The sequence below is a fragment of the Glandiceps talaboti genome, chromosome 6 (assembly GCF_964340395.1).
Source record: "Glandiceps talaboti chromosome 6, keGlaTala1.1, whole genome shotgun sequence".
Taxonomy (NCBI): Eukaryota; Metazoa; Hemichordata; class Enteropneusta; family Spengelidae; genus Glandiceps; species Glandiceps talaboti.
This window is the reverse complement of record NC_135554.1, coordinates 7,652,503-7,674,420: the sequence shown is the minus strand read 5'-3', so window position 1 is coordinate 7,674,420 and position 21,918 is coordinate 7,652,503. Positions and strand designations below refer to the sequence as shown.

At 35.4% G+C, this 21,918-nt stretch overlaps 1 protein-coding gene across 1 annotated transcript; it reads left to right on the top strand.

The window, feature by feature from the left end:
• Positions 1 to 1,343: 1,343 nt before the first annotated feature.
• On the top strand, positions 1,344 to 20,463 carry LOC144436612 (receptor-type tyrosine-protein phosphatase epsilon-like). The gene is made up of 23 exons (XM_078125436.1): positions 1,344 to 1,445; positions 2,378 to 2,683; positions 3,067 to 3,317; positions 3,443 to 3,506; positions 5,286 to 5,397; positions 6,177 to 6,256; positions 6,469 to 6,749; positions 7,860 to 7,947; positions 8,421 to 8,497; positions 8,723 to 8,759; positions 9,306 to 9,403; positions 9,617 to 9,742; positions 10,148 to 10,302; positions 13,369 to 13,504; positions 13,796 to 13,945; positions 14,366 to 14,465; positions 14,728 to 14,807; positions 15,148 to 15,282; positions 15,677 to 15,805; positions 16,175 to 16,338; positions 17,405 to 17,540; positions 19,883 to 19,976; positions 20,320 to 20,463. The coding sequence occupies exons 1-22, from the start codon at positions 1,382 to 1,384 to the stop codon at positions 19,955 to 19,957; spliced, it is 2,844 nt and encodes a 947-aa protein (XP_077981562.1). The 5' UTR covers positions 1,344 to 1,381; the 3' UTR covers positions 19,958 to 19,976; positions 20,320 to 20,463.
• Positions 20,464 to 21,918: the final 1,455 nt, after the last annotated feature.

Here is a 21,918-nt window from a genome sequence, read left to right as displayed (position 1 = left end):
TTCATGCAAAGCAAAATTTTACCAATTATTCTTATCACATTTTGTTTATGTTTCCGCTACCCGAGTATCACCCTGTATTTTCGACTTAACCCTTTCTGTAAGCGTTGTGGGCTAGACTAGTTCTGTAGAACTATTTCTACAACCTCCACCAGGTCCATGTCATTACTGATGTATTTGATTGAATATTCTGTTAATTTATTTGTTATGTTTTTTTTTTAAATAAATGAAATAAATTATCACGACGGACCCCCTTTAACGAGCGAATCACTTCTGATTCTTTGTATCCTCTGTGTCAATTTGTTTATAAAGAATTTCGGAAATCTTCTGCCCTACTGCACGTTCGTATGTACCTCATTGTATCGCCTTCAATAAAACCATTAAAGACCGAATTTGGGTGACATGATTGTCTGTGAAGGTACTGAAAAGTGTCAGTCGGTTTGGTGCGAGTCTTGATATTCAAGGTTTTGGTTTGTTTGAACCTATGAACTTTGTAAATCACAAGGTGTACCAACAAAAATTTTAATGTTGAGTGCATTTCAGTTATCTTTTCACTCAGAATATTAAGTTCAGTTTGTTTGCCACGGAATAGTATGAATATATCATCTTTGAAATGTGTCCAAAGTGATATTGCATCCAATAATGTGACAATCAAGCTTGTGGAATGTCAGCTATTTCTGGAGTCGCTGGTGAGCCCATACTGCACTCATAAATTTGTTTTTAGTAATCCCCATTAAAGTCAAACGTGTTATGTGTTCGGATCACATCTAATAGTTTGAGGAGATATTTTATTGGCGGTTTTGGGAATCCAACATTAGAAATAACAAAGTAAAGAGTGACAGGACAAAGAGGAAAAAGAATTTAAAAGACATGATATTTATTTTTAACCTTTTTTCCCGACCGCCCGCCCCACCTGAACATTCCTCAGGAGATGAGAAATAAAAATAAAAGGCCGCCCTGATGGTAACATCTCGTTTTCACTTTCTGAATGGAAGTGTATTTTTTCACAGAGATAATATTGAGTTTGTTATCAAAAGGTTAATTATGATCAATGTACCATGCACATATATCACAGGATGTATGTATTGTATATGCCTTGGCTTTTATGTTTAATGTGTGAACATTTAGTGTTTTCTTATTGACAAATCATAAAACCTGTTTTCGGACAATAGTTGACATGTAATATGCTATCTATTGTTTTCAGTTAAACGAGGTTGAATTAGAACCCCACAGGCTTCGATGCGGTGAAGTGACGTCATATACAGTCTACTACAGAGTGAATGGAAGTAATGCAGAGTACACAACAATAACGGCTGATTCTGACGTCACCAGTGTGATAATCACACAACTCAATCCTTGTACAAGTTATGAAGTAACAGTGACCATGGATAATATGGCAGGAGGTGGTCCTTATAGTAACCAAGTAATCAACAAAACATTACCTGCACGTAAGTATATCAGTCGTTTGTACCTTGACATGGGTTAACAGTTGCCATTACAAACATATTGTCCATATCTTATTTCTCCTTACTGTTAATTAATGAAATAATTTTACATCTGGAAAAAATACTATGACTCAATTAAACGATACTAACGACGAGCACGGAGTATTGCGAATTATTACATGCACCAGTGATTACTTACACCGGTGCGCACGCATACTAATGGCATTTGCACTGCAGTGCAATATTTGTATGGAAATGGGCTCCTTCGGATAAAAAGAACACCATGTTGCGTGAGTGCAAGAGTGGGTATGCAGTGGTATTTGTACTCGTGCGTTCAGTGTACACAGTCTGGTTATGGTTACTTAATCACCACAAGAAGTTATTCATCCAATCAGTGAACCCCAACTGTTATAGCGACATAAATAGTGTATAAGTAGCATCCTGAGCTGATAGATATACCATGTTTGGACATAACTACTTCAATAAACACTAACTTTATTAGGGACTGTGTTATTGGTTAGAATTTTGTGACTGATTAACAAAGGCATGATGTTAGTGACTGTGTATGTAGCTGTGGATGGATTTTAAATTTCGTCTCATGCATATCAGGACTTCTAGAGTAACTACATTGACTATACTGTGAGTGCATGAGTAAATGGTAACGATGCTGTATAGGAACTAGCTTCATTGCAAGCACTCGTCCAAATAATAACCAGAGTACGCCTGCTTTATACATGCGCGTCATACGGGTTATGTCATATTGCATTGTATTAGGTGGGGCGCAGCGCATGACTACTCCAGACGTACATAATGCCATTTAAACCCTTAACCATAATCTTAGGAATAACAATATAAATTTTTGTCATCAGCTTTGTTTAATAGTCGAACATTAGCACTCAATCGAACTAATGTTGTATCTTGATTGTTTACAACAGCACCAAAAGTTAAAGACCTTACAGGTACTGTTGTGTCATCCTCTATTATTCGATCGACATGGTCTCATCCTGAAAACATCAATCCAGATTGTCCATTGGAAAGATATGAATTGGTATACGAACAGATATCAGAGTATAATTGTGGCCCAACGAAGAAGTTTACCTCTCATGTTCTCAACCCCGACACCTATGAACACACTGTTAACGACCTTTATGCCAACACTGAATATTCAGTTACAGTCTCAGCATTTACCAGCAGTGTTATAGGAACACCCAGTGTGGCTACAAAAACAACCAGTGAAACGAGTGAGTTTGTTATCCTGATATGTCAATGCAGTTGGTCATTTACATAATGATATGTGAATATAATGCCACGCGTTGTTTATTGAACTAGTAACAAGTATGCCTGGAATTGTAGCGGATACATGTGTTTGATTTATGATACCAACATTATGTGATTTGTCGTTGATTGAGATATATTTGCACATGGTTAGCCTATACCTAAACATATGTACAATATAATTATATAATTGTCTTTTTAAAAGAAAAAAAAATAAATTCCATGTCATTTGTTGATTTATGTTTGTATACAATTGGTTTATGCCTAATTAAATGTAATGGCTTACTGTAATATACAATATGCAATCCAATGACGGAATGATTAATGCACCGTGTGTTTTATATTGCAGTTCCTTCTCAGCCATTAAACCTTCAAACAGTTGGTGTATCAGCCACAGAAGTACAAGCAACATGGTATTCCCCACAGTGTCCAAATGGTATTATAAAGACATACGTGTTATTTTATTGGGAAACACTCAAGGACAAAACTACTGGTAAACAACGGACATACAATGTGGATTTCGGTATCGAGAGTGATGGTAGTAAATATGTGTCAGATGTGATTGATGGCCTGAATCCGGACACTAATTACACAGTACAGGTATGATCACAGTAATACCTTCACACCTAGATTCCTTGTCTTCATCACGTTTGCTGAATCATTTTGGGTCATTGTGAAATATATATTACCTACATATGATACCATGACTCGTGTTTATCTATTAGGTTACAGCTGAAAATAGTTGTTGTACCAGCAATAGAAGTAGCGCAGCAACTGCCGGTACAAAACGTAAGTGATTATTGTATCGTAACATTCTAGTATATTTTTCTGTATATAGAGTCTTATTAACGAGTAATATTTGGATATCTAAATTACTTTGGTATCCAAGAGGAAGCACCTTTATCCAACACAAAGTTGGGTCATAAAATTTGAATTACAATATATACATTCGATTTTGTTTATGTAGCATACATATAACCTTATATTCGTTGGTGTGGCGTTAGCACACATACCTGCAAACATTAACACCTCATAAATTACACCAACGGCTTGATGTCCTCGATAATTATAACAGTTCGAGAAGCAATTATTTCGTGCCGTGATGTTATGGACTGCCGGCCATTAACGAGTGCTCTTTATTTGTGTGTGTTTATAAACTTTTTATTCGAGTCCCAAAAAGGAGAAGAAAAGGTTACATTACACAACTGTCAGAAAAATCAACAAAGAAACATTACAATATGATCAATGTATTATTGAATATAAGTCATGGTTGTGGACCAGTTAGTTGTACATATTTTCCCCATTTTTTATGTGGTTATCAAGTTTGATTTTCCTGTTGGCAATGAAGAATTCTGTCTTCTGCACATGCTTGACATAGCTTATAAAGTTTGCAAAGTGAAGCTCCTTTTTATTACATCTCACAATATAAATATATCTCTTTGCAACTAGTAGTAGGAAGTTGACAATTTTTGGGAACTGTGAATTTCCAAGCAAAACAGCCTCTGGATTCAGCGGAGTCTGGAAGCCCAGGCCTCTTCCGAATGTATCAATAAAAATTCTCCAAAATTGGCTGACATGGTTACAGTGAAAAAGGAGATGAAGAAGAGTTTCCTCATTGTCTGCACAAAACGTGCAAGCACTTGAGGGAACTCTAGATGGTGTTATTTTATAAAGGGTAACATTTGTTACTAAGATGTTATGTGTCAGCTTCCACTGGAATTCACATATTTTTGTATCTAAGGTTAACTGAAAAGGTGACTGGTAAATATATTCCCACTCCTGAATAAGACTGTTCAACGTGGTTATGAAAAATATTTCTGATCGAGGAGAAAAAAAAATAATGCTTAACAATACCAGCTGTGATACGCTTTGTCGTGCATTGGTTAAAGTGGCCATATGGATGAGAATTTGGTATTTGTTTTGGATTTTTATTTGATAAAACAGCTCCACTATGTTTTTATACTTGAAAAAATAATGCGAAAGAGCATATACCAAGTCTATGTTCATAACTCAATACATTGCAAAAAGATGGAAAAAGTGTAAAAAGTTTGTTATTGTACGTACAATAAACATTTTACACATTGTTTAATGTTTTGTAGTTTATTGAGTTGTAAACATAGACTTGGTATATGCTCTTTCGCATTATTCTTTCCAGTATAAAAACATAGTGGAGCTGTTTTATCAAATAAAAATCCAAAATAAATACCAATTCTCATCCATATGGCCACTTTAATATGATACTAAGTGTTTCTGTCATATTCTTTGAATAAAATGCCGAGCATACCCTCGTCCTGACCAACTGTAAATGTTAACATATCAACATTTTGTTTCCAGGCAGCTGGCAATGCAGAGATCAGAGCATACCACTTTAGAAAATCTTGATTTGTAGCAACCTTCTGAACTACACGCTCCCATTTTAGAATGGTTTAATGAGTGCCCTTAACAAAACTAGTTTCTAACCAACGGTATCCACATGTTTTTGTCTTCAAATTTATGTAAAAAAGCTATATTGCACACTAAGAATATGGTTTGTGGTTAATATTCTCTCTACTCACATTTCCTTTTCAGCCATATCAAGTCCTACAAGTTCACTTGTTGCAATGATGGTATCTGGGGTTGTAGGTGGACTGGTCGTCGTCCTCCTGGTGTTGTTATTACTTGGCTTTCTCTACTTAAGACGGTAAAATAATTTATATTTCACGTCGACGCCGAAACGCATTGTTGTCTTAATTGGAAATAAAATGCCAAATATGTATTGAATACTACTGCAATGTTGAAATATAATGACATCAACTTGTTACACATTTATATTGTGTTGAAGTAACTAAGCATAACTTTACCCTGTTATGACATTGCATGTTTAAATGCGTTATCCAGTGAAAGGTACGTAGGTTTGTGAGTGAGTGAGTGAGTGAGTGAGTGAGTGAGTGAGTGAGTGAATCCCAATCACTCACTCACTCACTCACCCACCCACTCACTCACAAACCAACACACTTTTCAAATGCTGACGAGCTTAAATATTCAATGTCATAACTGGTGAAAGCGATGTCATTATATTTCAGAGAGAGAGAGAGAGAGAGAGAGAGAGAGAGAGAGAGAGAGAGAGAGAGAGAGAGAGAGAGAGAGAGAGAGAGAGAGAGAGAGAGAGAGAGAGAGAGAGAGAGAGAGAGAGAGAGAGAGAGAGAGAGAGAGAGAGAGAGAGAGAGGGGGGGGAGGGAGAGGGAGAGGGAGAGAGAGAGAGGAATGGATTGTCCATTCATTGATTTATTGATTGAGAGGCTTCCTCTTTGAGTAATTGATAGCTTTTTAGAATTGTCGATTTGTGTATCTGTTGATCTTACAGACTTAAGTCATGTTAGCCGTGGAATGGGAAATTAAACATATTAGTTTCGTAATAGATCAAGCTTATTCTTATACGAGGTCAAAAAACATCCTTTATAATCTATGTGTTCTTTTTAGAACTGGTAAGTCATTGGGTGATGTCTTCAGATTGAAAAAAAGGAAAGAGAATGACGAATGTACTACACAAGAAACGCACGGTAATTGCTATAATATAATGTATTCCTTACTATGTTTTCCTTATACTTAGTACATTTATTATTTAGTACATTTCATTCTGGAAAAGAAACATAGTACTCTCTTTCTGTTTGTCTACTATTGTTTGATAAATGGGTTATTTATATGACACTCCTCATATAACCCAGAATACCACTCCTCCCTACATTCATAATGAGTTAAATATATTTTACAGATTTCATGCCAATTGTTCCTGTCGAGAATCCATATGCGAATGTAAGAACAGTTGAACAGGAGGTTGCAATGCATGACGAAGTAGAAGTTGTGCAGCGGGTAAAACCAACACCTAAGCCTAAACCTGTACTACCCCCAAAACAGGATACTACAGTCATGGATAATACTGAAGGTGTTGCAGCACGGGGAATGTGTATAAAACAAATCAAGATAAAAGATCTAGCATCATACATAAAAAGAAAGAAAGCAAGTGATACTGACGGATTTAAAGCGGAATATAAGGTAAATAATTTTTCCAGTAAATGTTCCACCCCTACCCGGGTTCCAGGCACATATTGTGGCTGTTACAGACACCTTAAGCTTCGCTTGTCTGTATATTCCCATCCACGCGATATAGACAATAGCCGATTTCATTCAAACTAGCCTACCGAGTATGTCATTGACACTACTTCGAATCAAATATAAAATCTGACCGAATGTCTGTAGCATGTGTGGCGAAACATCAATATTAAATGCAATAACTCAAACGATGCTCCATTAAAGTGTCTACCTTAATTTTAACCAGGTGGAAGCTTTCAAAAATACATACAAATCTTGCCATTCACCTTAACCTTTGTCACAACAACAACATTGCCGACGATTGATGTAATCGCAATGCTTGAGATGTCAGGCAAATTCCCCATTTGTACATTGTGACTATGTGGTATATAATACTTTAAGGCATACCTTTGCACCATATATATATATTATATATATATATATATATATATATATATATATATATATATATATATATATATATATATATATATATATATATATATATATATATGCTTAATACACACATACAATATTGTTATGTATTTACAAATTTTAATCCAAGGCGCAAGAAGACATTGGGCACTTTTTTCAACATACCTAGTCTTTTTAACAGTGTTATCATACATCTTCAACTTGACCACAAGGTGAAGTTTATTTGTTTCACAGACACAACAGAGTACACAAGAGGCATGTGATCGAAAGGATACCCTGTTTACGTGATTTTAAGAACGACAACATAATAATATGCAAATTTGAGGTATAGACGTCTACACAAAAACACCAACTTTCTTATAATTACACCTAAAATTTACTAGTAGTTAATACATGTACTGAGATCTTTAAGATGAATCATTTTCTAGAGAGAAACAATGCCATTGTTGGTTCTTGTATCGTAATTTTTTATAGATTTGTCAATTATTACCTAGTGTTGTTTCCTGGTACATGTAGTTATTACAAATGCATATATTTGTTTATTTCGTAGGGATTCGGTAGGAAGTTGGTAATTTACGATCATTATATATGAATTTTGTTCATGTTTTAAATGTTTTTTTTTTAAATATAAAATTAAAGTTGTTGCCGTCAGATGATATTGCGCCATATACATTTGCGGTGACAGATGTAAATAAACCAAAGAACCGTTTCAGGAATATAATGGCATGTAAGTTAACTTTCCATATACTTTTTAGTTTTTAATATAAACAGATACTTTAAGTTGTGTTGGTCTGTATAGGGTCTCCGTATAACTAACTGGTGAAATGCACTAATGACACAATACAGGATTGAAAATGTAACATATTACCAGACTGCAGCATAGTATACCATGTTTCTAAATTTTCCTGTCCTAATCTAACAATACCAAATATGTAAATAATTGCTTGATTTGACAAAGAGTTAGTAAATGTTTGGTACAGATTATGTTATAGCGATGTAAAAAGCTGTAAAGTGATCTTAATCTGATAACAGTAAACTTGTGCTTAACCTATAATTAGATTGTCATTTGGATATTTCATAAATGCATATTTAACAAGTACTGTTATTTACTTTCTCAACATGTGGTAGAAGCCATGTTTAGCTATAAGATATATGTTACTATCTATATGTACTTTAGAATGTCTGCATCTCTATTTGCAGATGATCATTCAAGGGTTATACTGGATAATGAAAGTGAAGAACTGACGTCTGACTACATTAATGCATCGTATATCAATGTAGGCTATCATCTGTATCTCTTAATCTTAGTAACATATGAATCCTGGCATTTATACTATTTTGTAAATTATCTTGTTTAGGGTCACGTTTGATAGAAATATATGATTTGCAATGATATTTAAGTATATGGCAAAATATTTTCAATAATATACATGTTGTGGTTTTATCAGTGTGCGTAATATATTTTCTATAATGTTTACATTTATCGTTTACACATTTTACAGGGCTACAAGAAAAAAAAGGCTTACATAGCTACTCAGGGTAAGTATCTATCGTGTAACTAAAGAAAAACTTTCTTGATTGTAAAGTCGCATGTATGTTGAGGTACATATCTTAAACAAATATTATTTACTCAGCTTGCATTTTCTGAGCTACGTTTTATTCATTTTTTGTTTTCCTTCCAATCTTTTGTTTTCTTAAAAACAAGCATTTGAAGAATTTAAATACTCCAAACTATTATTATGAGCTACTCGTGAACACGTTTTATCATAACAATCCCTGTTATGTACCTAAGTGTCAGTTTGTCGTTGTACTGAGTGTGGTCTATATTGTAATTTTAGGTGTTTTCATTTAATTGTGTAGTGCTACTTGTTCACTATTGTCATTTATATCTATGTAAAAGTGTTTTTGTGGTCCACACTTATACGTTTTCGTTACGTGTGTGGACTGCCCGACTTTGTCACAGTGAAAAAAAAACCCAAAAATAAATAAATAAATAAATAAATAATTAATTAATTAATTAATTATAAGTATTAATTTTAAACTGAGATTTAACAGTGTGCGCTTTTTCGTATTGTTGAAATGTAGGTCCGAAAACATCGACAGTGGCTGATTTATGGAGAATGGTATGGCAGGAAAAGAGTGCTTGCATACTGATGGCTACAAATTTAAGGGAAAGTAACAAGGTGAGGGAGAGGTGAAATATAATTATATCGAATGTTCATAATGGTATAAACTATCTACATTTATTTTAAGCTAAATGTAGTTCGTTACATGTCTAAAGCCAAACCCAACTAACAGATAAATATTTTTAAATGATGGAGAGTTTGTGGAGGAGGATGCGCTGGTCAATGAAGTTCGGGTTATGTTATTAGAAATGAAATCCTTTTTACTTTCAGGAGAAATGTGTTAAGTACTGGCCAGACCAACCTGAAGGTGATAAACTGTATGGAGATATATCAGTAAAGAATGTCCGTGAAGAAGTGTTTGTAGATTCCATGATCCGAACTCTGCATGTGAAAAAGGTAAGCTATGAATTATATATGACTGAGTCAAATTGGTTTACTCTATAGCACGGCGACACTGATTCATATCAGAGAGATTAATTATATTTCATCACGTCTATCATTAGTAGTAATGATACATTTGGTGTATAGTGATCGCCAAACCTCTAGGTACACGTCAAAATTAGTCTATGAAATGGCACGCTAGATTTGTATTATTAGTTGTGGTATCTAATTGTGTATTTACTTTTATGTCATTAATCAACGCATTGATTTTTTACAGCAAACATTTTTTCTGTATTTCTGTCTCTAGCATTCTTTAACAAAATACAGACTTGGCAAAGGAAAGGAGACTTATTTCTAAGCATGCACCCGTTTCCTGTGTATGACTAAAATATATAAATATTTTCCTGTGTGCTTCGTTAGGTGGACCAAACGAAAGTTCGTGAAATAAAGCAATTTCATTTCACCGTGTGGCCTGACATGGGTGTTCCACAATATCCGTCTGCTGTGTTGTCATTTCTTCGGCGTATCAGAGCCTACAATCCATCTAATGCTGGTCCATTAGTAGTTCACTGCAGGTGAGTATTCACAAAAATACTGAAATGTTATTTATAATTGTCTATGTTAATTTTGGAATCAAAGTATGTAAAAAATATATTGTTAGGTGACATTAAGTACACATATGACTAGTGGAAGTGAAAGACCACATCGATAAATATGATATAATGGAGACACGAGTTATCATTGTTGAATTTACCAAATTCAACGTAAAGAATTTGCACATTCAATATAATACAATTGATACATAAATAGTGTCAAGGCGTATACATGGTCTTTAAAGCATGTTCATCAGCATGGTTTCTATACAGATAATAATAATAATAATAATAATAATAATAATAATAATAATAATAATAATAATAATAATAATAATAATAAATTCTTATCAGCGCATTACGCAACAGCCTCAATGCGCTTTACAATACTGAAAAAAAAGAAGCACAAACTTGATTTGCATAGAAATCAAAACCAAAACCAAAAACTTGACGTTCACTATTGATTATTATTTAAAGTACAATATGTCCTGAACGTTTGTAGACAAGAGTATGGCACAAACTTAATTTGCAAAAAAAAAAAAAAAAAAAAAAAAAAGACAACTTGAAATTCACTAAAAAAAACAACTTATTGACTACTGCATAAAAAAGTATAGTATGTTCTAAAAGTTTGTAAACAAGTATGTCTTTAGTTGGGACTTGAATGTTTCGATCGATACTGCTCTCCTAATGTGAATTGGGAGAGAGTTCCATAACTTAGGACCGGAAACAGTGAATGCACGATCTCCGTAAGTGGTAGTTGCAACACGTGGAATGGCAAGTGTAAGATGAGTACTAGAACGTAGGGCACGCGTTGGCTTGTGTATGGGTATTAGTTCAATGATGTAGGATGGTGACAGTTTTTTGACAGCCTTGTAGGTGACGAGCAAGATTTTGTATGCAATACGTTGACGTACAGGTAACCAATGAAGATTATGTAATACTACTGGTGAGACATGATCATATTTGCGTAGTTTGGCAACAAGTCTAACAGCTGTGTTCTGCACACGTTTAAGTTTGTTGATCTCTTTGTCTGGTAATCCATAGAGGATGGAATTACAATAATCCAGCCTAGAGGTAACAAATGCATGGATTAGTCTTTCGGTACTGGTATTGTCGAGGTACTTTCTAATTTGGCCGATCTTTCGAGTGGCTAGGGATGCTGCTCTGCAGATGTTATTTACATGACAAGTCATTCTAAGTTCCGAGTCAAGTATAACACCAAGGTCACGTGTTGTGGATGATGTGTTGACAGTGCTGTCCCAAATTGTGATACATGGTACAGGATTGGTTTTACTGAATCGAGATGAGAAGTGGATTATCTCTGTTTTACTGTCATTAAGCTTTAATTTATTCGATGCATACCAAGTTCGTATATCAGCAATGCATGCTTCAATACGCGAGACTGTGTTCATGTGTTGTGATCGTTTCATCATCTGGTAAAGTTGAGAGTCATCAGCATACATCATACTGTTTAGATTATGTTGTGAAATCAGATCCTCTAAGGGTGCGACATACATGGTAAAGAGTATTGGACCTAGAACTGATCCCTGTGGGACTCCAAAGTTTAGGCTGTGACAGGCAGACTTTGCATTGTTTACTGTTACATGTTGTGTTCGATGCTGGAGGTATGACCTAAACCAGGAGAGTACTGTGCCATCTATCCCAAACCGCTTATGCATTCTGTCTATTAAGATTTGATGGTCAATCGTGTCAAATGCTGCAGACAGATCTAATAGGACAAGTATAACATCTTGGTGTCCATCAATAGCATGAAGAATATCATTATAAACACGAATGATAGCGGTTTCTGTACTGTGGCGTTTACGGTATGCAGACTGCATCTTTGCATATAGGTCATTGCTTTGTAGGTGATGATGAAGTTCATGTGCCACTACTTTCTCCAGAACTTTTGACAGGAACGGTAAGTTTGATAATGGTCTGTAATTCTTGAGGTCATTGGGGTCATTTTTCAGGTTTTTGATGATGGGTGTAATTAAGGCTGTCTTGAATGAGTTGGGAGCACATCCACTTGCCAATGAAGCATTGATGATTTCCGTAATCGATGGTAAAAGTTCATCTATACATTCCTTCAGCATCCAGGTTGGTAGAGGGTCCAGTTGACAGTGTTTATTTGGTGAATCCATAATTATCTTACGGACCAGCTCTGATGACACAGGTGAGAATTCGCTGAGTCTCTTGGCAATAGGTGTACGGGAGTTGACAGTGTTCACTGTTGGTACTACTAATTCATCAAGGTCCTCTCTAAGACTGTTGATTTTACTGTCGAAGTAGTTAGCAAATTTGTTTGCCAGTTTTTCAGGGCAATCGGAAGCTGGTAATGTATTGTCATCTTCTGGAGTCAGCATCTTGTCAATAATCTTGAAAAGATTTTTCTGATCACAGTTAGCAATTCTGTCCGAGTGGTAAGTAGATTTAGCACTCTCAATCATATGATGGTATGCCTTACATTCTTCTTTGAAGATCTGTTTGTCAATCTCAAGTCCAGATGACATCCATTTCCTTTCATGTTGTCTCTTCTTTAGCTTGGCGGCATGAATTACATCAGAGTACCAAGGTGCATGTACATGTGGTCTTAAAGTGATGGTGCGAGTCTTCTCTGGGGCATGGTGGTTAATATATTGGTGCAAGGTTGTGTTGTATTGATTTATGATAGTAGTCAGATCGGAAGTGTGGCTTGTGACAAGAGGTGATGCTTGGATGTCTTTGCGCATTTCTGCCATGTCGATGCTCTTGAAATTACGATAACAAACTTTGCGCCTTGTTGACTTTACACGAGGTACAGCAAGATTACAACTCACACACACATATATTACATGATTAAGTTCTAGAAAAAGACACGTTTACTTAGTAGCGTTAAAATTTTAACAGTGACATTTGCATCTTTATGGAAGGCATTTAGTTTGTTGCCCCCTACGAATGTTGTGATGGCGGACACAAATGACATCCGGTCAATCTTACAATTAATTTTATGATTCTATATTCGCTAAATATAATTCTAATGCATGCTGGTCTCACATCTTTACCTAGTGCTGGTGTTGGGCGTACTGGGACATTTATTACAATCGATTCCATGTTAGAGATGGCTGAGGCAGAAGGAAAAATCGACATTTTCAATTTCGTATATCAAGCCAGGCAAGACCGGATGAATTTTGTGCAGACACTTGTACGTAAAATTGTACCTAAGGACAAAAAAAACCCTCTTTTTAACTTAATGTTCATTGTATAATAACAGTCTATTTATAGACTGAAGTAACTGGTTTATCAAAGAAGGTTTTATATGGGACAAAATAATAATTAAATAATCTCGTTTACATTAATTGAACAAAGGTAGTACACAATCGAAATACCAATGGACTATTTATACTATACGAATTTTCGTTATGATTATCGTTGAATTGTTTGTGTCAATATTAGATGCATATATACCCGTTTCCTCTTCATCGTTCATATATAGGACCAATATGAATTTACCTACAAAGCAGTATTAGAGGCAACTCTTTTTGGAAACATGGAAATACCGACAGCAGATTTGAGAATGAAGCTAACTGTATTAAAGATAAAGGATAAAGGGACAAAATTGTCTGCTTTAGATAAAGAATTCCGAGTAAGTAAATCCTGTATATAACTAAATCACGTGTGGTTCCTCGCTTAAAAGTATGTCTATGTGCTTGCCTACATACCCCTCTCCCTGTAACATATATGTACACATTTGTATGTCTATGTATATATGTATGTATGTATGTATGTATGTATGTATGTATGTATGTATGTATGTATGTATGTATGCAATCAGGCAGCCAGTTCCCCCCCTCTCTCTCTCTCCCCCCCCCCTCTCTCTCTCTCTCTCTCTCTCTCTCTCTCTCTCTCTCTCTCTCTCTCTCTCTCTCTCTCTCTCTCTCTCTCTCTCTCTCTCTCTCTCTCTCTCTCTCTCTCTCTCTCTCTTTAATAGTTAGACACACTGTTGCATAAGCAGACACATAACAATGCTTGGAATAATTCTCTATTTTTGTCTCACTTTAATAAGGTCCTTAATGAGGTATGCTGTCTACCAAATGACAGTGAATGTTCTGACGGGAGGAGAACTAAAAATAAGAATAAAAATAGATACACAGATGTGATACCAAGTAAGTACACCCATACATAAAATATCACTTGAGTATGTACATTCCATAGAGCAATATGTTAACCGTGAAGGAAAAATAAAATTTATATTGACTTATCAGCTACTCTCAGAGGATTGTTTATATTCAACCTAGACAAAACTAACTCGAACAAATCAAGATGACAATTACATTACGAGCAACAATGCATCAGTTGAGATCGGTGTGAAGCAGAATATTACGATATTCAGTTTTAGCGTTTTTATCTCAAATTGTTTACCCACAGTTGATCGATGTAGACCACTCCTGACAACACCCGTAGACATCGAGGGTTCCACTGACTATATCAATGCCAGCTTTCTCACCGTAAGTGATTTTCTAACTGTTCTAGTAAGATAACGTTTTAGTAACTTGTAATTACATGGTAAATTTTGCTAATATATATATATATATATATATAGGTTATTTCCAAACTCAGCAAGTACATACCGCTGTAAAGAACGTTAAAGTGCCCTCTATCTTCAGAGACAGATGCCATGAGGTCTGGCAGCGATGTTAATAACAAGCTTGAACTTTATGAACACCAGTTAAAGTTATATAATCATATCTAAAATTGAACTAGTCTATGAGGGGGTATATGACCTAATTTTCGTCTGGTATTTAAAAGTGGATTTATTGTATCTTCTATTAAATTTATCAATTTTAGGCATACACACGTAAAGATGCCTTCCTGGCCACACAAATGCCGATGTCACATACTGTTGTTGATTTCTGGAGAATGGTGTACGATTACAAGACAAATACCATTGTTATGCTAAATGATATGGATAGTGAAGATATGGTAAGTTATACTTGGAAAGATATATATATATATATATATATATATATATATATATATATATATATATATATATATATATATATATATATATATATATATATGCATACAAGGTGCATACATAAATAGATAGATAGATAGATAGATAGATAGATAGATAGATAGATAGGTAGATAGGTAGATAGGTAGGAAGGCAGGCAGACAGACAGACAGACAGACAGACAGACAGACAGACATTCATACATACATACATACATACATACATACATACATACATACATACATACATACATACATACATACATACATACATACAAATAAAGACAGCTATGTTGATATAATCTCAAACACTAATGACATCAACCATTCTTCAAATATATTTTCGTTGTCTGAATAGATAAGTGGACAATACTGGTGTGACGAGGAAAGTGTGAGATATGGTCCATTTGAAGTAGAAGTTACACAAATTCAAGATAATGATGACATCATTGAGAGAAGTATTACTTTGACCAACCATTCTAGCAAGGTGAACATTTTAAGGTTACCACATTTGTACAAAGAAGTTTTGATTTGTTCAACAAGGTAGATTCATGTTAATATACATCACTTTACTTGCGAGTGTTAACAATCATGTTTTAGAATGCATTTCCTTTGCCTTCCATCTATATATTCATATTATCAGATGCCACACATGTGTACCATATATATATATATATATATATATATATATATTTGTGGAACTGTCACTGACTTGTAACCAGAAATGACGATAATGGGCTAAATATGTGTTTTTCAAAATATACGAGCCAAAACATATGGTGACTATTAACTTACATAACATATTGTTCCTTAATGTCAACTATTTTTTCTTTCATACAAATTTCCCTGTTACTAGCGACATCAAACCGCTGTCAAACGTACCATTACACATTTACAACTAACGACATGGCCAGCTAACAAAGAAATACCTTATTCTCCATCCGTAATGTCTGAAATGTTGACATTGGTTGAGAAAGCTCAGCAGCAGACAGGTGACAATCGTATAACAGTTCACTGCAGGTTCGTGTATATTTACGTCGTATATATCAACATGTAATGGGCATTGGAATAATTAAAGATATATCATTAGGGAATGTCCATAGCAATTTCCGTCCAATTGTTCTGTAATTGGACCACATTATATTATTCTTATCAGACACATCGCGGCGTGAGGACTAATAAGACGCTGGTTCTACACGCCATTCACAAAAAAAGCAGTGATTCGAAAGTATAACAATACAATAATTAAATCTGCTAAAAATTAGGTAATTAATAGCGAAATAAGCAGAAATGTTTATACTGAGTAAAACTCACAATACACTAAAGCTCAATTAGGGATAGCTTTTCAAAGTAGGTCTCAGTATCCAAGCTCAAAGTTGCTAAAGCAACGTCCATTGTTGCACTGAGAGATGATCTCGTGCTGTTTTGAAGTTGAAATATGCTGTAACCATGGAAACTCTGTAAGTGCCAATACGTATAATGGGCATTGTAAGAACTAGCTATGGTGGACACATTTCACTATTAGCAGAAGATATAACATTGGTGAATTTCCATGGCAATTTCAGTCCAACTGTTTTGTTTTGTAACTTGACCAGATTATAATCTTGTCGGACACATGGTGGCGTGAAGACTAATAAGACATTGCTTCTTGATGTCATTCACAAACAAGTAGTGGATCGAATGTATAAGAATACAATAACTCACTAAAGGGTAATTAGATAATTGATAGCGAAATACGCAGAAATGTTTACACATACTAAATTCATAATCAATATACTCGAAAACTTAAGTAGGGATAGTTGTTCAAAGGAGGAGGTCTCGGCATCAAGGCTCAACATTTTCAAAGGCAACGTCCATCGTTGCACGGCCAGATGATCTCGGGTTGTTTTGAAATTGGAGTATGGTGTATCCATGGATACTATGTACGTGACTGTAAATGTTGTGATTTTAAAGATCTCCGTGCGTGTGTTTATTAGTATATACATCTAACAAGTCACTCAAAACTTTACTTCAGTGTCATACATATCAACTATATCGACAAGGAGATGAAAATTCAAGTTCTAAAACTCGTATTTATTTTCAACAGAAATGGTCTTGGACGCAGTGGTGTCTTCTGTGCTTTTTTCGCTGTCTATGAACAGGTTAAGATGGAACAAATCGTGAATGTATTCCAAGCAGTCAAGACAATAAGAGAAAACAGACCTCAAATGGTGGAGACTGTAGTAAGTTTTCGAAATTGTCATTTTCATAAAACTAATGTTGATGGAGTGATCAAGATATCCTAAAAAATTAAATCACTTAACAGTATTATGAAATACACATTCACGGTGGACACGGAAATGGGCGATGGTGTTCGGGTCAGTTAACAGATCATTACCAGAAAATATTCATTAATTAAGCAATAAACCACCCGCTGGGGATGGTATACCAAGAGGTTTTGACCAGTGAACGAAATATATGCACGAGCGAAAGCGAGTGCATATATTGAGTTCACTGGTCAAAACCGAGTGGTATACCTTCCCCAGGGGGTGGTTTATCGCTATTATATTATACTAGTATATTGAAAATATAGGAAACAAGATAAGAACTAACGTTTTCTCGTTTCATATGTGCCTCTGTGACTAATTTAGCATAACAATAACGCTGCTTTCAAGACAGATCGCTGATCTTGGCAGCGACTGGATTTATTTTATCTGCTAGTCGTTTCTAGGGATAATCTGTACATTGATCGGCTCATTAAAAGTGCACAGTGATGGATAAACAACCTGTTTGACTCAAGGTATAAACTTGAAGTAGTTTATTGAAAACAGCGTGCTTCGATCGTTCCCGGCCGAATTCGCGACTCGGTAAAGTGAGACATAGACATGGCGGCAGGTTGATTAATTACGATGTATTTATATTACTGGAAGTTACGTCAGTAGATTTTCGGGTTTGAGGATTTCCCTCTCGGATTATATTGATGACTGATACTCTAGGACAGGATCCCAGACAAATTTATATTTAGATTAATGGTAAGTCGGTCAGTGTTAGCTCCTACACTTGCTTCATTTTATGACAGGACAGCACCAATGTTTCCACTCAAGCTGCGCTGAGGCTAGGATCGATCTCGTGCATACCTTGACCTTAGTACATGTAGTAGGCGATGATTTGTACAAACACGCGATGACTTGGTTGCTTTCGAAATTTCCTTCATAATTTCTCATAAAATATTGTCTCATTGAGAGAAAATTCTCCTCTGACAATTCGCAGAGTTCACTATCAGTATCATGGCGGACTACAACTCAACGCTCCTTTAGCGTAGACAAACAAAATTTGGACGCGTGCCAACCGTGCATTATCGCTCATTTTAGACGCGCTAGTTCGATGTCTAGACCAATCAGATCTCTCGATTTGCGCCATCAATATACTGGTATAATATAATTAGATCATGTAACATGGTATGACCCAGTGACTCACCGTGACGGTTCTAGGACAAATACCCCCCGGACAAACACCCCCCCCCCCGGACACCCCCCCCCCAGACAAATGCCCCTCAGACAAACGCCCCCGTAGGACAAATGCCCCCCCCCCCCCGACAGACGCCCCCCCCCCGTAGGACTGTCATTGCCTACGGATAGAGATCCAAAGAGATTTTGGAAGTACACTTAAAATATGGTTTTATCACTTTTAATGTATAACAGATGAATAGACAGAAGAGGTTCATAAAATGTTGAATTTGACCAAATAGGGCATGATTTGGTTTTAACACTTTTATTGTATTATTACCAAAAGCGTGCTTATAAAGTGATATCAGGTGTTGTACCTATGTCGTATTTTTAATTTTAAGTACACCGCCGGAAATCACGTCTTTCAATCACACTATCATAGAAATATGCTAAGTAACCCTAAAAACATGCCTTCCTTGGTTGAATCTTGAGCCATGGTCCTACCGTAGGCATTTGTTCGGTGGGCCATTTGTCCTACAGGGGTATTTGTCCGGGGGGGGGGGGGGGGCGTTTGTCCGGGGGGGGGGGGGGGCATTTGTCCTGTTACCACCGTGACCACAATTTGCATAAAAAGGGCACGATTCATATCTCCCACGACACTATTAATGTTTCGCTGGGATCCTATATATGGCAACAATACATCGTGGGAATGTGATGTGCTACTATACACTTATTACATGGCTATGAGGCCACTTAGTCTACTAGATGCCAATTTCCATGAGGGATGTAATGTAGTAACTATTGCCCGTATGTTGCAAGCCAAGCGGATTAGTTGCTATATAACAGCACATGGGTATATATGATTTATTTATTTTATAAAGGAAGCAAAGCTCAGATGACGTGTTTGCTTCTTGAATTTTGCCCTTGGAGAAAAACGCAACTATAGCTATAGTGTCCCTATATCCAAACTAAGGTTTGGATATAGGGATAGTAATTAGCAGCTATTTTCACGGAAATAGCTGCTACATAAGGTCTTATAGTCAGGCAATACGTAGTCTAAAATGATGGATTATAATCGACACGAGTGATCTTTGACTTTTATCAGTAACTCTGCCACTAAGAAAACTTTTCCTTTACAGGCCCAGTATCAATATATCTACGACGCTCTTCTTGCCTATCTGGACTCGTTTGCAACATATGCAAACTTTGAATAACGAGCTACGTGCGACCGAGGTAAGGACATTTTGTTTTACTTGGTGTGTATTACAAACTTTTCAAATGTATTTTAATACATTACTTGTCACAGTATCATAACGCTATACATTGTATGGCATGGTATTGTTTTATTTTATACTGACTGCTCTGTATTTGTTTTCTTGTGTATTTCATTGTTCGGTATTGCAATGCAGTATGTTGTATTGTATTGTATTCCTTGCAAGTACCAACACTATATGTTCTAATATTAATCTCTCTCTCTCTCTCTCTCTCTCTCTCTCTCTCTCTCTCTCTCTCTCTCTCTCTCTCTCTCTCTCTCTCTCTCTCTCTCTCTCTCTCTCTCTCTCTCTCTCTCTAGCAGAAAGGAAGAAAGATAGATCAATTATGCTGACATCTGGCACACAATTAACATACAACCTCACCGTAGCAGATAATGTACAGATCTAATTGTGAATACTACCTACCGGTAAATATCAAACACAACATAAATATGGTATAGACAGAACCAGGGTGTTTATTTATACATCAATGATGGTCTGATATATTAAGAAAATGAGAAATGAAAACTATTTCGATAAGTGCAACACTATGTATGACATTATGATTGATTCACTACTCGTGATTCATTAAAATGAGTCATTCATATATCTTTATATTGAACTCTAACAAATTGTACATTTGCATTCCACTTTGATGACACTTTGAATGTGTTTATATGTACTCCCACATTGTATTAGCCAAGCCATATAAAATAATATAGCTGTGTTGTTTATTAACAAAGGCAATTTAGCCACTGTAAGAAATTGAAACGTGAGTATACTAAACAAAATTACCAACCAGGTATATAGTGTATCGAACCATGCATAAGACAAAAATATGGAACATGTACTCGTTCATTACAACATGCGTCTATGTTACGACATCGAGTGTCTACATGTCACTGGTTCTCCTGCGTGTGAAATATCAGTCAAAAAGATCAAAATTGTCACCACTTTCACCGAATTTTCTCTGATATTGCTGGTGATAGTCTAATTATGTTACTCGACAATATCTTTCTTCATTTAGTCTAGCGACTCGTAGTGGCCATAAACCCCGTTAGATTACTCGTTTTTTCATTGGCTGAACAAAGAAAAATATAGGGGAATAACATCTATATATTGTGGTAAAAACTACGAAAAACATGACAAACATGTCACATTTTTTTAGTTTACTGAGATATTGCCTGGCTATGAGCAAGCACGTCATGATATCGATTATAGCTTATTAAGTGATGTATTATAATGTACCATTCAAACAGATATGTTTGATATAATATTCAGAATATATTCATATTTAGGATCGTATTAAAACAATCAACTCGAAACAGACATGCACCGATAACTCATCATACAAATCATTTTTTGATTAGACACTCAATTTACATGTAGTTATATTTACTTATAAAAGATATATATATATTTTTTACTCAAGACTCGGTTATCATTTATTTGGAAAACTGTACACATTGTTTTTGTAATAGTTAACATAAAAGTAACCTTTTCTGCATTCTATTCATTACACTGTGAGCAAGAAGATATATTATATTAATAATAATAATAATAATAATAATTTATTGTCCAACTCAATGGAAATTTGTCTTGGTTACACAGACTCGCAAAAAAATATCGACACACATTACATTCAAAGTAAGGTACAAAAAGTGGCAAATGCACACAGCAAAGACAACATTAAAGGCATTACGTACACTGTACTAGATCACCACATGTCTGTCTTGTACATGCTTATTATTATATTATCCTGTATACAAAGGATGAAGACAGAGGTTTGCTACGTGACACATTAAAAAGAACAATGATATCTCTTAAATAACACAGCAAATTGCAATACATCAAATTGCTTCACATTAATCCATTTGGTTATATGAATTTAACGCAGTTGGTTATATAGATTTAACGTAAGC